Source organism: Dissoconium aciculare (assembly GCF_010015565.1).
Source record: "Dissoconium aciculare CBS 342.82 unplaced genomic scaffold K489scaffold_9, whole genome shotgun sequence".
Taxonomy (NCBI): domain Eukaryota; kingdom Fungi; phylum Ascomycota; class Dothideomycetes; order Mycosphaerellales; family Dissoconiaceae; genus Dissoconium; species Dissoconium aciculare.
Window position 1 is genome coordinate 92,361 of NW_022984959.1, and position 14,667 is coordinate 107,027.

Consider the following 14,667-nt stretch of genomic DNA (forward strand, 5'->3'; position numbering starts at 1 on the left):
CTTCAACGTCAATATGGTCAACACTCCGGCGCCAACATCGCTCAAAGTCTCCGAGGCTTGCTTACGAAGTTCAATATCATGGATAAGGTCGGCTACTTCGTCTGTGATAACGCGTCTAACAACGACACCTGCATCGAGTCTCTGCTGCCGCACTTGCCAGAGTGCTACGCCGACAAGCGCCAGATCAGACTCCGCTGTGCTGGCCATATCTTCAACCTTGTCGCCACTGCCATAATGTTCGGACATGATATAGAGGCTAGGGAAGAGCTATTTGACGAGTATGCCGGCGACGTCGATGCCGCCCTCCTTGAATGGCGCTCAAGGGGACCTGTTAGCAAGCTTCACAACGTGGTTAGATACATTCGCGCCTCGCCGCAGAGGATCGCCGAGTTTGAGCACTTGCAACACGTCATCGCGTCATCTAGTAACGGTGCTGAGCATTCGGTCAAAAGTCTTGTCTTAGACGTTGCTACACGCTGGAATAGCGTAAGCAGTATGATTGATCGTGCTATCCAGCTCCGACTAGCTATTGATAACTACTCGAGCAAAGTCATCGGTGAATGGCACCAGCATAAGAAAAAAGATCAACCGACGCCGTCGCTGGTTCACGACGCGTTAACGACGGATGACTGGTCGTACCTTGAAGAGTACCGTGAGATACTAACGCCTCTACAAGTTGCAACAGATACCCTCCAAGGACATGCCGGCGGCAACTTCGGCGCCATCTGGCTAGTACTGCCAACAATCGAGTCCCTTCTCGATATACTTGAGGAAAAGAAGCTAAAGTGCCAAGCCGAGATCAACTCTCAAGTCGCGTTGTCACAGCTAGAGCCAAGCTACGACGACAAGAACAAGTTCTGGAGCCATCTGGCTACGTCGGTGAATCGCGGATGGATCAAACTCGATGACTACTACACTCGTCTCGATGACACGCCGGTTTATGTCGCCGCCATGGTTCTCCATCCTTTTTTCAAGTGGGATTACTGCGAGACGCACTGGTCGAGTAAGAGTGACAAGGGCAGCTGGACTGAAGCCGCCAAAAAGAGCGTGGATCGGCTATGGCAGACGTACCGAAAGAGCAAGGCCGCGGCACAACCACGAGTGGATAACGCGATCGTGATCCAGCAGAAGCTGGAGTCCAACCTGTTCAACTTTTCAGCGATGAGGAGCCATCGGCATGTTGATCAGATGGCATCTTATTTGGCGGAGACTCCATCTAGTGATCTTGGCTTTCAGCAATCGCCAGTGTCCTACTGGCTAAGCAAGCGTACAACGTGGCCAGAGCTGTCAGCAATGGCACTAGAAATCTTCGCCGTGCCAGCCATGTCCGACGAGCCAGAGCGATTGTTCAGTAACGCTGGAAACACGTTGTCACCGAGAAGACGTATGATGCAGGACGACACTACTGAATCACTGATGATTATGAAGTCTTGGCTTCAACAGGACGTCGTCAGCATCACGAAAGACGAAATGCGGCGGCTTAACAGCATGACTTCAGCCGTATTGTCAATACCTCGATCTCCGTCTGTCGGTTGAAACCTCGAACGGCGACTGATCGCCACGTCACGCACGACACGTCGTCACGCCACTACCAACCTCCAGCGTCGCGCGGACGACGTCGCTACGACATCGTCATCCTCCGTGTCGGCCCGAACACTCGGTCCGAGAAACCACCCCTCGGAGAGCATTGAAATGCCCCGAAAACACCGGGTCAGACATCGGCACAAATGGTCCAGCTGTTATGGCTCTGGCCATCTTAGCTCAGCGGTAGAGCAAGGGGATCGTAGACTCCGAGGTCGCGAATTCAATTCTCGCAGGTGGCTGAACTTTTGGCCTTTTGGCTCAAGCCGAGTCAAGCAAGTCAAGCCATCCCCTCGGACCTCTCAAGCAAGTCAAGCCCACGGTTTTGAGGCCTCAAGTCAAGCCAAGTCCAGGCTCCAGACTTGCTTGACTTGCTTGTGGCCACCTCTGCTCGCGAGGTATGCTTGTGTAAGGTCCACTGATGTGAACGCTCCCTCTTGAAGATATGTGGCAGCTTCCTCGATAGTCATGTTCAGCAGAGACCGCGTAACGTTTCGCGCTGCGAAGATTCATCAGATCGAAGGTAGGCAGAATGGATTCATCTGTTATCACCTTTGGTCTCTTGTCCAGCGTGCCGAGACATGGTAGCGATCACTGATCTAAATGTTCGAGGGCGACAAAGGGAAGACAGCACCATCAAAGTGATCACATACGGTTGCAGTCGTGCAAACGAATGCAGCATGTCTTGATTCTCGGGGAATTACGACTTTCTGCGTCGTTCTCAGCATTAAGTGATCACCGGGAGGAAACAGCTACGACAGCGGCTTGAGTGAGAGGGATGAGTGTCATCCCATATGCGCATATGCGGGGCGTCATGCACTCCAGTGAGCCGACAGATCCGGGCGTACAAGTCACCAATGCAGTGTACGCCACCGCATCGATAGGCGAGCGTTGCTTTTGATTTCGCAGCTCGGAGGTGATTCCTACATAGCTTGCATGCGCCAAGATCAGCTTGCAGGCTCACCGGTCCTAGCGCATAAACGCTTTGTGTTGTGGCGTACGCGGCGTACCACAGCCCCCGTCCAGCCCGCTGCAATCTAGATAAGACGGGCCAGAGGTTCAAAGACCACACAAGTATCCATGGTTTTGTGAAAGCGGTGACTGGGCCGCACAGCGTCCTACCAGGCCGTTTGCAGATTCTCTACACATGATACTCGCCATGGACCAACAAATGACCGTCGGGCCGCCAGACGAATTTTGGAAATGGTCCCGGTCAACGGGATGGGATCTCACTCGCAGATCTTCGGGCCTCTCCACCGCTGAAGCAGCCAACCAGAGGAATTTGCGCCTGCGTTGCGAAGTTAGTTGTGTGACTATCGACCCTGTACGCAGCGCCCTTGTCATAATTGATATGCAGAACTACTCGATGTCGAGCGCTTTGCTGGGAGAAGTTCCAGCACCATACTGCCGTGCACAAAGCAAGTTGCTCGAGCTTGCGATTCCTGCTGCACGTAAAGCCGGTATTCAAATCGTATGGCTGAACTGGGGTTTGACGGATGACGATCTGCGCACCATTGGACCTGGCATCCTACGAGTCTTTGGTTGGCAGCGAGACAATTCGTCCACTGGCGATGAACACTGGTCCTCCGACCTATCTCAAGACACGGAGATTAGGTCGCATACAGGTCTGGGGGAAGATCTTGGTACTGTGACCGTAGATGGAAAGCAGGTCGCAGCCGGCCGGGCCTTGATGCGCGACTCCTGGAATGCAGCGATTCATGGCCCACTGTTACAGGCTTACGAGGATGGCCAGCGCCTATCACCGCCGGATGTACTGATCCATAAGACACGAAACTCCGGGTTATGGGATGACGCATCGGAATGCGCAAAGTTTCTTCGAACGCAAAACAAGCGAACTTTGCTCCTGGCCGGTATGAACACCGACCAATGTGTTCTGGGTACGTTGATCGACGCCCATGCAAGAAACTATGATACCATCCTTCTGCGGGATGCGTGCGCTACGGATAGTCCGGACTTTGCTCAAAAAGCGGTGGAATATAACTGTGGCCGTAACCTGGGATTCCTGTCGTCGTGTGCGGAGTTTGCTAAGTCAGTCCAGGACCTCGGTTTGTCTTGATGACAAGCTCAACGTCGGATATTGCTTTCGCTGCATCCCAGATTCGTTTCGACATCATCAGAGTGCAGCAGCGGGCTAAACAATGGCGGATGCTTGCGTAGGGTGTGTGAACACAGAGATGCGAAATGCGAAGCGAAAGTATCAATCTGAACAGGCTTGGCCCAGCCGGCTCTTGCAGCCGAACCATTGGTCTCCTTTCCTGGCGTGTTCAGGAGGCCGAAAAGCTCAATACCTGGCTGCAAAGGGCAGGAAAGGGTTCAGACACAAATCAGCACGTCGGGCGACCTACAATAAAATACTCGAGATCAAACGAGCTCCGAGAAGAGGGGCATCTGCACCTGACAGCTGGAAATCGTGTTTTGGTCGCCTCTGACATGAGATGAATTTGTACGGGAGCATCGAGTCTGACGAACATAACGTGTGTCGTACTTAATAATGCTGTAATAATAATAACTTGGAACCTCAATGATAACGTCTGTCTCCGAGATGACAGCGCCGCCATGGACCTCGGCTGGGCTGTGACGCTTGGGATTTGTGCCTACATATACCCTTCGTATGTACAGTATGACCCTCAAGCTTGGAACGGCGCGAGTACTGTACATTCATGCACCGCCTTCGTCGTACTGGAGCCGACTCGGGAACGTGTCCGAAGAATTTCGTCGTCATCACTATGTTCGTCTCTCTCCGCCCCAAGACTCGTCTTACAGTATTATTAGTCCCACTTCAGGGACCAGAACCCTAAGGCCGGAGTGACTGGGGCCCCCAGCCCTACACCACCACCAGCAGGAATTCAATGCATCTCCCGAGATCGAGGAGAAACATCCTTTCGTTCCTCGCATATGCAGTCCATCGATCGTTGCCGTTCCTCGGATTATCTGTGCTTGCGTTGGGCCGTGGTCAACGCAACGTTCGACGGGTCGGTCCAAGATACAGTACTTCATAGGACTAATCCGTGCTGTGCATTCCCAGGGACGCACTTTTTGTTGAAATTCTCTCTAGTATACCCAGCGGTCATAGTTTCCGAATGCCTGCAAGTGACCATCATTGCACAGCACCGTTACTCATAAAAACAGCGCTAATTCCGCTGTGGACGTGCGCATGGCGATCACGAACGTCACCAACTGGACCATTTTGCATGTCGTCTTTACCTCGTCCTACATCGAACGCGAGACCACCTGACGACTGTTCTATCTGTCGAATCTCGTCCCATCCCCCTCTTCGGTAAAACAAAAGCAATCACCAGTTCTTTCGTCCTCATCAAACCCGATAGACCATGTCCTCCATTGTTGAACTCGCCATTGGTAAATGGTACCCTCCCGCCGCCACCCATCCCTCAATGTTCGGCCGCAGTGTGATTGTCACCGGTGCGAACACAGGCATTGGCCTTGAAGCGGCCCTGAAATTTGTCCGGCTGGGCGCCAAAACAGTCGTGCTCGCAGTACGCACCCTATCAAAGGGCGAAAAGGCTCGCGAGAGCATCCTTGCACGCGCCGGTCGCTTCAATGCCCGCGTTGAGGTCTGGCCCTGCGATATGCTGGACTACACCAGTCTGCGAGCGCTTGCGGACCGCGCGCAGCGTGAGTTGGATGGGAAACTGGATTATGTGGTTCTCAATGCGGGCGCGTTGTCGGCGGAGCTGACTTGGTCGATGTATGGGTGGGAGACGATGTTGCAGGTACATGTGCTCTCCACGACCTTGTTGGCGCTGCTGCTTTTACCGCTGTTGGAGGCGGCGAGAACGGAGGAATTCACGCCTGTCTTGGAGTTTGTCAGTTCCACGGGCCACTGGTTGGTGCCCAGACCGGTTGGGCTATTACCTGGGACGAGGGAGGCGAAGAGACCGTTGGAGGTGTATAATCAGAGGAGGACGGGGACTTTGCCGTTTTCGCAGTATTCTTACTCGAAGTTGTTCTTGATGGTGAGTGGCAGAGCGAGTCAGATGAGTGACGCAAGCCCGATGATCCATTTCTAGGCACATGAGATCGGGCAGAAGACCTACGAGAGGAGTATGAGTGGCGAGGCTCAGGAACCCATTTTGCTAACATCTACATTCTCTGCAGTACGCTCAAGCTGGCTTGCTGAAAGACGTCCCAGCACTGGCACGCGACCCGCCAGACGTTTACTGTGTAGCTGTGTGCCCCGGAGCCGTCTGGTCAGACATTCACAAGGACTACTTCCCGGCTCTCGCCCAATTCAAGGATTTCTTGGGATCTATCTTCGCCCGAAACACCGAGGAAGGTGCGCGGACGTATATCTCGGCTCTGACCCTTGGCAGGGAAGGACATGGGCAATTCTGGACATCGGATGTCATTCGTCCGTGAGTGAATTCTTCTTGGATTGTGGTTGAGGTGATCGTGAGGGATTTTTGCATTGATTGCTGACTTATTGTGATTCTAGGCCGGCAACGATGCTTCAAGGAGAGGAGAATAAACTACTACAGGATAAAGTCTGGTATGACATCCTGACCGCGTTGCGGAAGGATAATCCAGACATCGATCAACTGCTCTCGAGATGATGCAGCAATGCAAAACGGATTTAAGCGATTGGACGAGCTCGTCTCGTCAGCTACTCTTTGCGCGATTTAGATGTCCAGTGATACATTGCAAGCCATGGCTTCGAAAAAGACACAAAACCGCGAGCTTGAGGATTGAACAGAAGGATGTAAAGTTGAGCATTTGGAGCAATCCTATCAGATCGCATGCCCTCGCCCAAGGTTGGTGTCAGGTTCAAACCAGAGTTCTTCTAAGCCGTATTCGACCATGACCAAATATGGCAATGTTCAAAAGCGGCAGCAGTCCTTCAGCACGCTAAGATGCTGTTGGACATGTCGACCATTTCGGGTCTGGATTCATGGATCCCGCGCGGACCGATATGCACGTCGACGGTCCGAAGGGCTGAACAGACTCTATCTCCGATCGGATTTATGCCCGCAATCCCCGCAGCAACACCTACATGTACAGGAGATCGGTGACGTCGACGGATATCCGCGTCAGCTTTACGATAGCGTTTAGACTAGAAATATTATATATTGGTTCACGTCGGCGACGACAACGCAATCCATTTGTACATAATCCGATCCCAATAATCGAATTAACTAAGAAAAGGATAATTCGACATGTCGTCGTCCCTTGAACTTGTCGGCAAGAAGATTGGCCCTATCGGCTTCGGCCTGATGGGCTTTACCTGGCGAGAGAGCCCCCCACCACAGGAGCAGGCATTTGAAGCGATGCGTGCCGCTATCGCCAACGGCTGTAGGTTGATCACCACTTGTTTAAGCTTGACCATGCTGATATGATTCACTTCAGGTACGTTCTGGAACGGAGGCGAATTCTACGGACCTCCAGAGTACAACAGCAACGTCCTTCTTGAGCGATACTTTGAGAAATACCCCGAAGATGCCGACAAGATCGTTCTCAGCATCAAGGGTGGTGCGGACCTCAAGACCATGAAGCCCGATGGTACCCCGGAGGGTGTTCGTCGCACCATCGATCACACCATCAAGCAACTCAACGGCCGCAAGAAGCTCGACATCTTTGAATACGCACGTCGTGATCAGAATGCCGACTTCAAGCTCACTCTCGACACCGAAAAGGCCGAATATCTTGACACTGGCAAAGTTGGCGGAATTTGCTTGTCCGAAGTCCGAGCTGAGACCATTCACGAGGCGGTCAAGCACATCAAGGTTGTGGGTGTCGAAGTCGAGTTGTCTCTGTAAGTGTCGATGAGCCGTGCGGGGATGAAACGGCTCCTTCAATCAACTTCATGATGCATCATCCTAACATGGATTTTCCTATCAGCTTCCAAACCGAAGTCCTCGAGAACGGAGTCGCAGATGCTTGCGCTAAATACAACATCCCGCTCATCGCCTACTCTCCCATCGGCAAGGGCATGCTATCAGGCAAAATCCGCACCGTCGATGACATCAAGGGCTTCGAAATGCTCAAGCACTTCCCACGCTTCCAGCCAGAGAACCTTGCCACCAACCTAAAGCTTGTCGAACAAGTCGAGGCCATGGCCAAGAAGAAGGGCTGCACCCCGGCGCAGCTGGCTATCAACTGGACCATTGCGTTAGGGCGCCGTCCGGGCATGCCAGTTATCATCCCAATTCCTGGTGCGACGACCGTGGAGCGAGTCGAGGAGAATAGCAAGTTGATCGACATCACGGATGAGGAGATGGCGGAGATTGATGAGACGTTGAAGAACTTCACCACTGCGGGTGCGCGTTACCCTGACCATGTTCCCACCGACACGTGAGGACGTGAATACGCGGAGGAAGTGGAAGGACGCCCCGGGAATGGCCAGATGTGGGACTTCTGAAGCAGAACGGAATTCAGTTCTAAATATGACAGTATGCTAGCGTTCAGTATCATGAGTATAACTAATTGAGCAATCATCCTCAAAGCATTGCAGCTCAGGTTTGTATGGCAACTTGATCCTCTCGCGCACTTGCTGTCAACCGTTGACTGCCGCACCGGAGATCGTCACGGTAATCGTAGACGTTCGGCAAAATTATTTCATGATTTTCGAGAAAGATCCTTTCCAGATGTGTGATGGGTACAAAAATCCCCAAACGCCAAGTTCTTTTGCATGCCATAGCGACGACAATATTCTTCATGTGACGTACGAAAACATCCCCAGCGCGATCCAAAGCACGGCGACACTCGCAGAAAGGATACTATAACAATATCTCTGTACCAGACCATTCTCAATGTCAAGCCGGACTGACGCTCATAGTGGTGCGTGCTTGAACAAGAATGATACACTCTCGCCGTTGTGTGTTCTCCGGCAGGCCTCGGCAAGCTGGGCAGCATGTTAGCGATTCCATTTCCGCATATCGGAAACGTTTGTACTCACCGTGGGACTGATGTCAATGGTCTCCAACCGATCGCAAAGCTTCTTCTTCTCCTCATGGGGCACAGTGTTCGTCACCACCAACTTCTTCAATTTGCTGTTGTTCAACTTGTTGATCGCATCACCGCTGAGAATTCCGTGTGTGACAATGGCAATCGCCTCCCGCGCGCCGTGGTCGATGCAGACATCGGCCGCCTTGACCAAAGTTCCACAGGTATCGGCCATGTCGTCCACGATAATGGCGACTTTGTCCTGAACATCACCAACCAACGTCATGCGTGAGACCTCATTCGGTCGCGCGCGCTCCTTGTGGATCAGCGCGAACTGCAGGTCGAGGCTGTCCGCAATGCTGGTCGCGCGCTTCGCACCACCGGCGTCGGGCGAGACAATGACGCAATCCTGCACGCGCAGGTTCTCGCGGATCCAACGCAGCGTCGAAGGTTCGGCGTAGAGGTTATCAACAGGCACATTGAAAAATCCTTGAATTTGACTAGCGTGGAGATCCATTGTGATGACGTGGTTGCAACCGGCTGTCTGCAGCATGTTCGCCATAAGCTTGGCGGTAATCGGTGCCCGACTCTTATCTTTTTTGTCCTGTCTCGCGTATGGGAAATTGGGAAGGACGGCGGTGATGCGACGAGCCGAGGCGGTTCGGCAGGCATTGATCATGATGAGCAGCTCCATGATGTGATCGTTGATGTTGCCGGGCTCAGTGGACTGTAGAACAAAGACTGGGTCGTTTGTCAGGTTTGCGCTTAGACTGTCGTGTGCTCGGCAAGGAATTTACCATCTTCGTCTCGAACTGATTCTCCGATTGAGATGCTTGATTCATTGTTGGAATATTGCAGCACCACGATCTTCGCAAGCTCAATACCGAGCCTGTATATAAGTCACAGTCAGACCCTCTCCTCTTCACGCGGAATTTGCGTTGGCGGCGGAGGATATGAGATCGTGAAAGAACACACACCTCTCGGCAACCAATTTAGCGAGCTGGCCATGGCTATTACCGGTCAACAATTTGATTGAGTTGGTCGCCATGACGAACAATCTCTCTCTCCAACGCAGACGTGGTGTCAAGGAAGTGAGAAAGGGAGAGAGGTTGACAGAAGGAGGAAGAGAGGAGGAAAATTGTGGTGACACTGGGAGATAGTCATTGTAGAGTTCGGCGCAAACCGAAGTTTTTTGGCACAGCACGTCAATTGAACCTAGTCTGATACACACAACAGCATTCTGCACCCTCCGTTTACCGGCCCGCACCCTGTCCCCGCATGATGACCATGCCGTTGCCGGCAATTTGGCGATCGACGTCATTAGTCATCAGGCCTACCACTGGTGGAATTTCTTCACGCCTGCCGCGGCGGAAGCGTGCCCAAGACCGTGTCCAAGACTGTTGTGATCATGAGTCAAAGTAGTCTCCTATGGGCAGGTTGTGAATTCGCATACTACTCATCAAGACACGGCTTCCTATGCAGCTCATATTCAAAACTCGATTGACTACATTGGCCTGTGTTGAGTACAGGAGTGCATTGTCGATTCCGTTGCCACGATTTGACGCGTATCGGTCGCGTTCATCACCGCACAGGTGTTAAATAGTCCGGCGATGAATAAATATTCGCGCTGTATGATCGCAGCATCACGGCTCCCGCAAATTTTAGATTGGGTGAGCTATGCGACCTTTCATTGCTTTGAATAGTCTCGACTCGGCGAAAGAGAGGTAGGGTATCTCAAATAAATATGCTGCTTCAATGCCTTCTTGTCACGGACAGCTGAGGTTCCTCTCCACCAAGAGAAAATTCCTTACATGCCCCTATGGAAAGCATGCGCGCTGAGCTTGTGCATCTGTGGATTTTCAACGGCGAAGTGCCGCAACGTCGACGTGATGGTCAATCGCTGCCAAATGGGAGTGGCCTGATGGTGCTAGACCTGTCGTGGAGCATCATTTTCATGGCAGCAATGGCGCGGCGGCTTGCATTTCGCACAATGACATCTTGAGTACTCGCCATGGATATTGGCTCATGAAACCTTGATCTGTCTCATTTGCTCAACGACGTCCTCGCCGTCGTCTTCATCCTCATCCGCTAGCTTGCTAGCAAGACCTTGCTCCCATAATTGCTTGCCTGTGAGCTTCTTTTCCTCTGGTTTCCCACCACGCTTTTTCTTCTCTTCAGCTTCTTGCTCTGCCAGCTTTTTCGCTGCATCTGCGCTCATTTCCGCTTGGAATCGATCCCGCCATTCCAGGAAACTCTCACGGGTTACTTTCTCTCCCTCAAATTTTTGGTTCTCCTCCTGTTCAGCTTTGAGAAGTTCCTGTTCCCTCTGCTTCTCTATCTTCTGGCGCCGCTCCTCGATAAGAAGCTCTGCGGCTTCCTTCAATGCACTAACGAGCTGAAAGATCATGGCCATCCCCATGTTCTCCTCAATGCTTGGCTGCAGAGCTTCAAGGAGGCTTTGCTTGTCATCTTGAATATCCAAATGAGCATATTTCGGAGCGTTTGGCGGTTGCGTAATATCCAATGTTGGTGCCTCGTCAGGATACGCCTCCGGATATCGCACATTCAGAATTACGATAGGATCTTCCGATTCATCGTCATCTTGTTTGGGCACATCTAGCTGGATTGTGATGCGAAATCCATTTTCTCCCACATCTTGAATTTCGTCCGGAAATATAGAGTCGAGAACTTCGCGCTCTTCGCGCTGTTCCTCGATACCCATGCTTGCGCCAGGTGTTGAGTCGCAGAGCAATTCATTAATTGCTTCAACGCTGGTGGGGCATCCTCTTCACTTTCTCCATTTGACTGCTAGCGTGCATCGTCATGGCGGGTGTTCCGCTGCACCAAAATATTTGCGCGCACGGGCTCCCTGCACGATCATTGTGCTTATCGATAGTGAGGCCCTCCATCATCGTTGGGTAAATTTTATGTAACAACCTCACAAATTTAACTAGATATCGGTCAACACATTTTCAACATATATCTGTTACGGCCTGAGTTCACCGCGTAATGAGCAGAACCAAGAACAATAAACCAGGTCAAAAAGCACGTGAGCGCCGACAAAAAATGACAGACCAGCGGGAGCAGTTGTACGAGCTTGCTCTCCAGCAGGTCGAACAATCCCAGCCAGCCGATGCATTGAACACAGCGAAGCAGCTATGGACCAACGTGCAAAATCGTCCCAAGGCAGAACAATTGCCCGCGTTGAATCTACTGGGTGAGATCAGCATCGAGCTTGGCGCAGTAGACTCGGCTCGAAGTTGGTTCGAAAAAGCCGTGCAACTCGACCCGAACGGCGACATCGCCGCAGCACAAATGTCCGGCGCTGAAAAGTTCCTCTGGCTTGCGCAGCTCAGTGAAGAAGGTGGCCAGGAGAGTGTTTCGTGGTACGAGCGTGGGGTGAACGCGCTTCAGAATGAAATCGCTGCGATCGAGAACGGCCAGGTGACCGGATTTGATGCCGAGCAATTACTCCAACTGCGCGCGGAGAAGAAGCGTAAGCTCGCCAACACACTCTGTGCTGTTATCGAGGTGTACATGACGGACTTGTCGTGGGAGGATGATGCTGAGGCACGTTGTGAAAGCCTTATTACACAAGCTGTTGCTGTCGAAGATGAAACTAGTGCGGAGGTTTTGCAAGTTCTTGCATCTATACGCCTCTCACAAACACGCAAGGAAGATGCACAAGCTGCTCTGCGAAGATCTTTGCAAGTGTGGCAGGACCTTGAGCCCGAAGATCCCGCTGTGCCTGATTTTGCGACGAAGATTTCGTTGTCAAGGCTCTTGATGGAAGCAGAGCTGAACACAGATGCCTGGAAGGTCCTAAATCGTCTGATCCAAGAAGACGACCAAAGTGTGGAAGCCTGGTATCTTGGAGGCTGGTGCCAATACCTCGTCGCCGAAGACTATGAGAACGGTATTGGAATCAAATCGGCAGCAGGCACCGATGCCCCCACGTTGACGGTCGAAGAACAGTCTCAACGTTTGGCTCAAGCCGCCTTCAAAGGAAGTCGGCGATGGCTACAATCGGCTCAGAAGCTTTTCAAAATTCAAGACTACGAAGATGACCGACTCCTTGCTCATGTCCAGGAACTTCTAGTCAAGCTCGATGAGAAACTCGGCCCAGCGGAAGGGAAGGGTAACGGTGATGGCGAGGAAGAATCGGAGGATGATTGGGAAGGCATTACTGACGAAGAGGGTGACGATGATGATCAGTTGGAGGACGACGACGATGGGGACGCTCGCATGGCGGAGTCTTGATCGATCACCGTGAGTCTCAACGGGTCTCGTGATGATATGAGGATGCAACGAACTTCATACGACGTGGGATGTCGTGGGTGAGCTGTACACAGATCAATGCCCCTGTCTTCAGCCATCTCCGTGGATTGCAGCGATTTGCACCTTCCGCTTGTAGTGCTTCCACAAACTTTCTGCACGCTTGCAGCCGCTCAGGGCCCTTGATCATGAGATGAAAGGTTTCGGCGATGCCGACTACACAACGTACGAACTCCGGTCCTCACACTTGGGCATCTGGCGCTGATGTGGCTACAAGCTAAAGGAGAAGAAGTGTGCCACGCGTGTGCCTCGTGCTACAAGCTCTTCAGTTCGCCGCCTGGTGCATTCCTAGCGCCGCTAATTCTTGACGTCTGTGGAGCTACCATCAAGAGAGTTAGAGATTATTGGTCGATCCACCTTCAACGGTGGGGTGGATTGACGTGTCAAGCCCGTGTGTATGACAGGAACCATTTGGCACGGCGCAAGCCAGCGCCGATGCAGGATTGTACCAAAGCAGACTTTGCGCATGCCTTCACAGCTATCTCCACTCTAGATGGTGTCGTACCACAAGAGCCTGCTGAGCTAACAGTCTTCGACCAGCCTAGTCCACACGCTCGATCGCCTTACCCTTGCTTAGAGTTGGTGTCATGAGCAGCGTGCGACGATCTCCGCGTATGCATACCGGGAAGCGCATCAGCATTTGAAGAATGTACCTCGACTTAGGTAGCTTGATATTTCACACGCTCGCCCAATGATAAATTCAGTGGGAAACACCGACGCACGACCTTCCCGGATGGTGCCGATGAGTTTTGCTTGCGGGTTTCGGCAGCATCCACAACGACGGTATATCGGCTCACGCTTCGGTCCTTTTATATTGCAATAGCAATGTGTGGCGGCTCACTACGGAGGTCCGCTTTTCTCAATCAACCTGGATTAGTCCTTGAAGGAATATATTACGGCGCCAAAAATATACTGAAACACGTTGCCATGTCCGAATTTCGTGGCTGTAATGTCCGGCTTGTGTTGCCCTGTCACGACATGATCGAGGGTGAATTTTGGCCCTTGGCTATGAGTAGCATTGTGTCGCGAGTTGAAATGTGCTTGAAGTGTCCAATTGTTAAGCAATTGAAAGGGAACATAGATGCGTTTCAGGAACGACAAGCAAGGCAAAGGAATGTGGATTCTCGTGCGAAGCGTCTTGACTTCATGACGCTGCAAGCACGACACAAGACGAAAAAGGGTCGACCCATTCTGCTTGTGTTCGTTTGCCTCCCAGTTACAGCTGAAGATTTGGAACCTGGCCGTTGGTGATGGGGCTGCGGTTTGGGTGCTTACGGTGGATCAAGGGGCACACGCGAGCGTAATCGCTACCACCACCTTTTTGCACAGCGATTTACAGGCCTGTGATACACGGCGGGAAGGACGCGGCGCAAGAACTTGTGCATCCACCCGAAAACTTGCTGTAATGGCATGTCACCTGCTCATGACATTATCAAAACCTTCACCATCAGACACACAGCCAGACATACAGCGCCCGATTCACCTCGATAGTAGTCTGTCCGCAATGCGACCAGTGAGCACCAGTCTGAGGTTCTGTCGTGATCTCGATTAGAGGAAGGCTAACTGGCTCTCGGAGATCACTGACAAGCAGATGATCGCCGTATGTGTCGTGTGAGGCCCGACGACACATTGCGCTGCAGGAGATGACAGACGCATATATCATCGTTACATTCCCTGTACAACTGAAAGCGACAATTACATCTTCCTCGTCTTCATTATCTTTTAGACGAAACGCAACGCTCTCATCTGAAGGCCTTTCTTTGCACATTGTTCACTGCTCTGGAACTCTAAGCGAGGCCTTCTTGGTGGCTGTGCTTTGTGTATCGAGCCAGA

General features: G+C 52.1%; 6 protein-coding genes and 1 non-coding gene across 7 annotated transcripts; 5 read left to right on the top strand and 2 right to left on the bottom strand.

Moving 5' to 3' along the window:
* Window positions 1-1,750: 1,750 nt before the first annotated feature.
* Window positions 1,751-1,823, top strand: K489DRAFT_t40. Its single transcript has one exon. It is a non-coding gene; the product is annotated as a tRNA-Thr (tRNA).
* Window positions 1,824-2,740: 917 nt separating this feature from the next.
* Window positions 2,741-3,658, top strand: K489DRAFT_371872 (Isochorismatase hydrolase; the record flags this gene model as incomplete). Its single annotated transcript, XM_033603273.1, has 1 exon — window positions 2,741-3,658. The coding sequence occupies one exon, from the start codon at window positions 2,741-2,743 to the stop codon at window positions 3,656-3,658; it is 918 nt and encodes a 305-aa protein (XP_033457933.1).
* A 1,273-nt stretch (window positions 3,659-4,931) lies between these two features.
* On the top strand, window positions 4,932-5,979 carry K489DRAFT_389679 (putative short-chain dehydrogenases/reductase; the record flags this gene model as incomplete). The annotated part of the gene is made up of 2 exons (XM_033606531.1): window positions 4,932-5,576; window positions 5,719-5,979. 2 exons carry the CDS (start codon window positions 4,932-4,934, stop codon window positions 5,977-5,979), a joined length of 906 nt encoding a protein of 301 aa, XP_033457934.1.
* Window positions 5,980-6,687: 708 nt separating this feature from the next.
* On the top strand, window positions 6,688-8,297 carry K489DRAFT_381947 (aldo/keto reductase). The gene is made up of 3 exons (XM_033605252.1): window positions 6,688-6,909; window positions 6,964-7,369; window positions 7,456-8,297. Exons 1-3 carry the CDS (start codon window positions 6,774-6,776, stop codon window positions 7,910-7,912), a joined length of 999 nt encoding a protein of 332 aa, XP_033457935.1. The 5' UTR covers window positions 6,688-6,773; the 3' UTR covers window positions 7,913-8,297.
* An 89-nt stretch (window positions 8,298-8,386) lies between these two features.
* Window positions 8,387-9,547, bottom strand: K489DRAFT_322848 (phosphoribosyl diphosphate synthase; the record flags this gene model as incomplete). Its single annotated transcript, XM_033601653.1, has 4 exons — window positions 8,387-8,458; window positions 8,513-9,240; window positions 9,297-9,388; window positions 9,477-9,547. 4 exons carry the CDS (start codon window positions 9,545-9,547, stop codon window positions 8,387-8,389), a joined length of 963 nt encoding a protein of 320 aa, XP_033457936.1.
* Window positions 9,548-10,522: 975 nt separating this feature from the next.
* Window positions 10,523-11,221, bottom strand: K489DRAFT_322463 (RWD-domain-containing protein; the record flags this gene model as incomplete). The annotated part of the gene is made up of 1 exon (XM_033601625.1): window positions 10,523-11,221. One exon carries the CDS (start codon window positions 11,219-11,221, stop codon window positions 10,523-10,525), a length of 699 nt encoding a protein of 232 aa, XP_033457937.1.
* Window positions 11,222-11,437: 216 nt separating this feature from the next.
* On the top strand, window positions 11,438-12,898 carry K489DRAFT_260064 (uncharacterized protein). The gene has a single exon (XM_033600034.1). The coding sequence runs from the start codon at window positions 11,509-11,511 to the stop codon at window positions 12,757-12,759; it is 1,251 nt and encodes a 416-aa protein (XP_033457938.1). The 5' UTR covers window positions 11,438-11,508; the 3' UTR covers window positions 12,760-12,898.
* The last annotated feature ends 1,769 nt before the right edge of the window (window positions 12,899-14,667 follow it).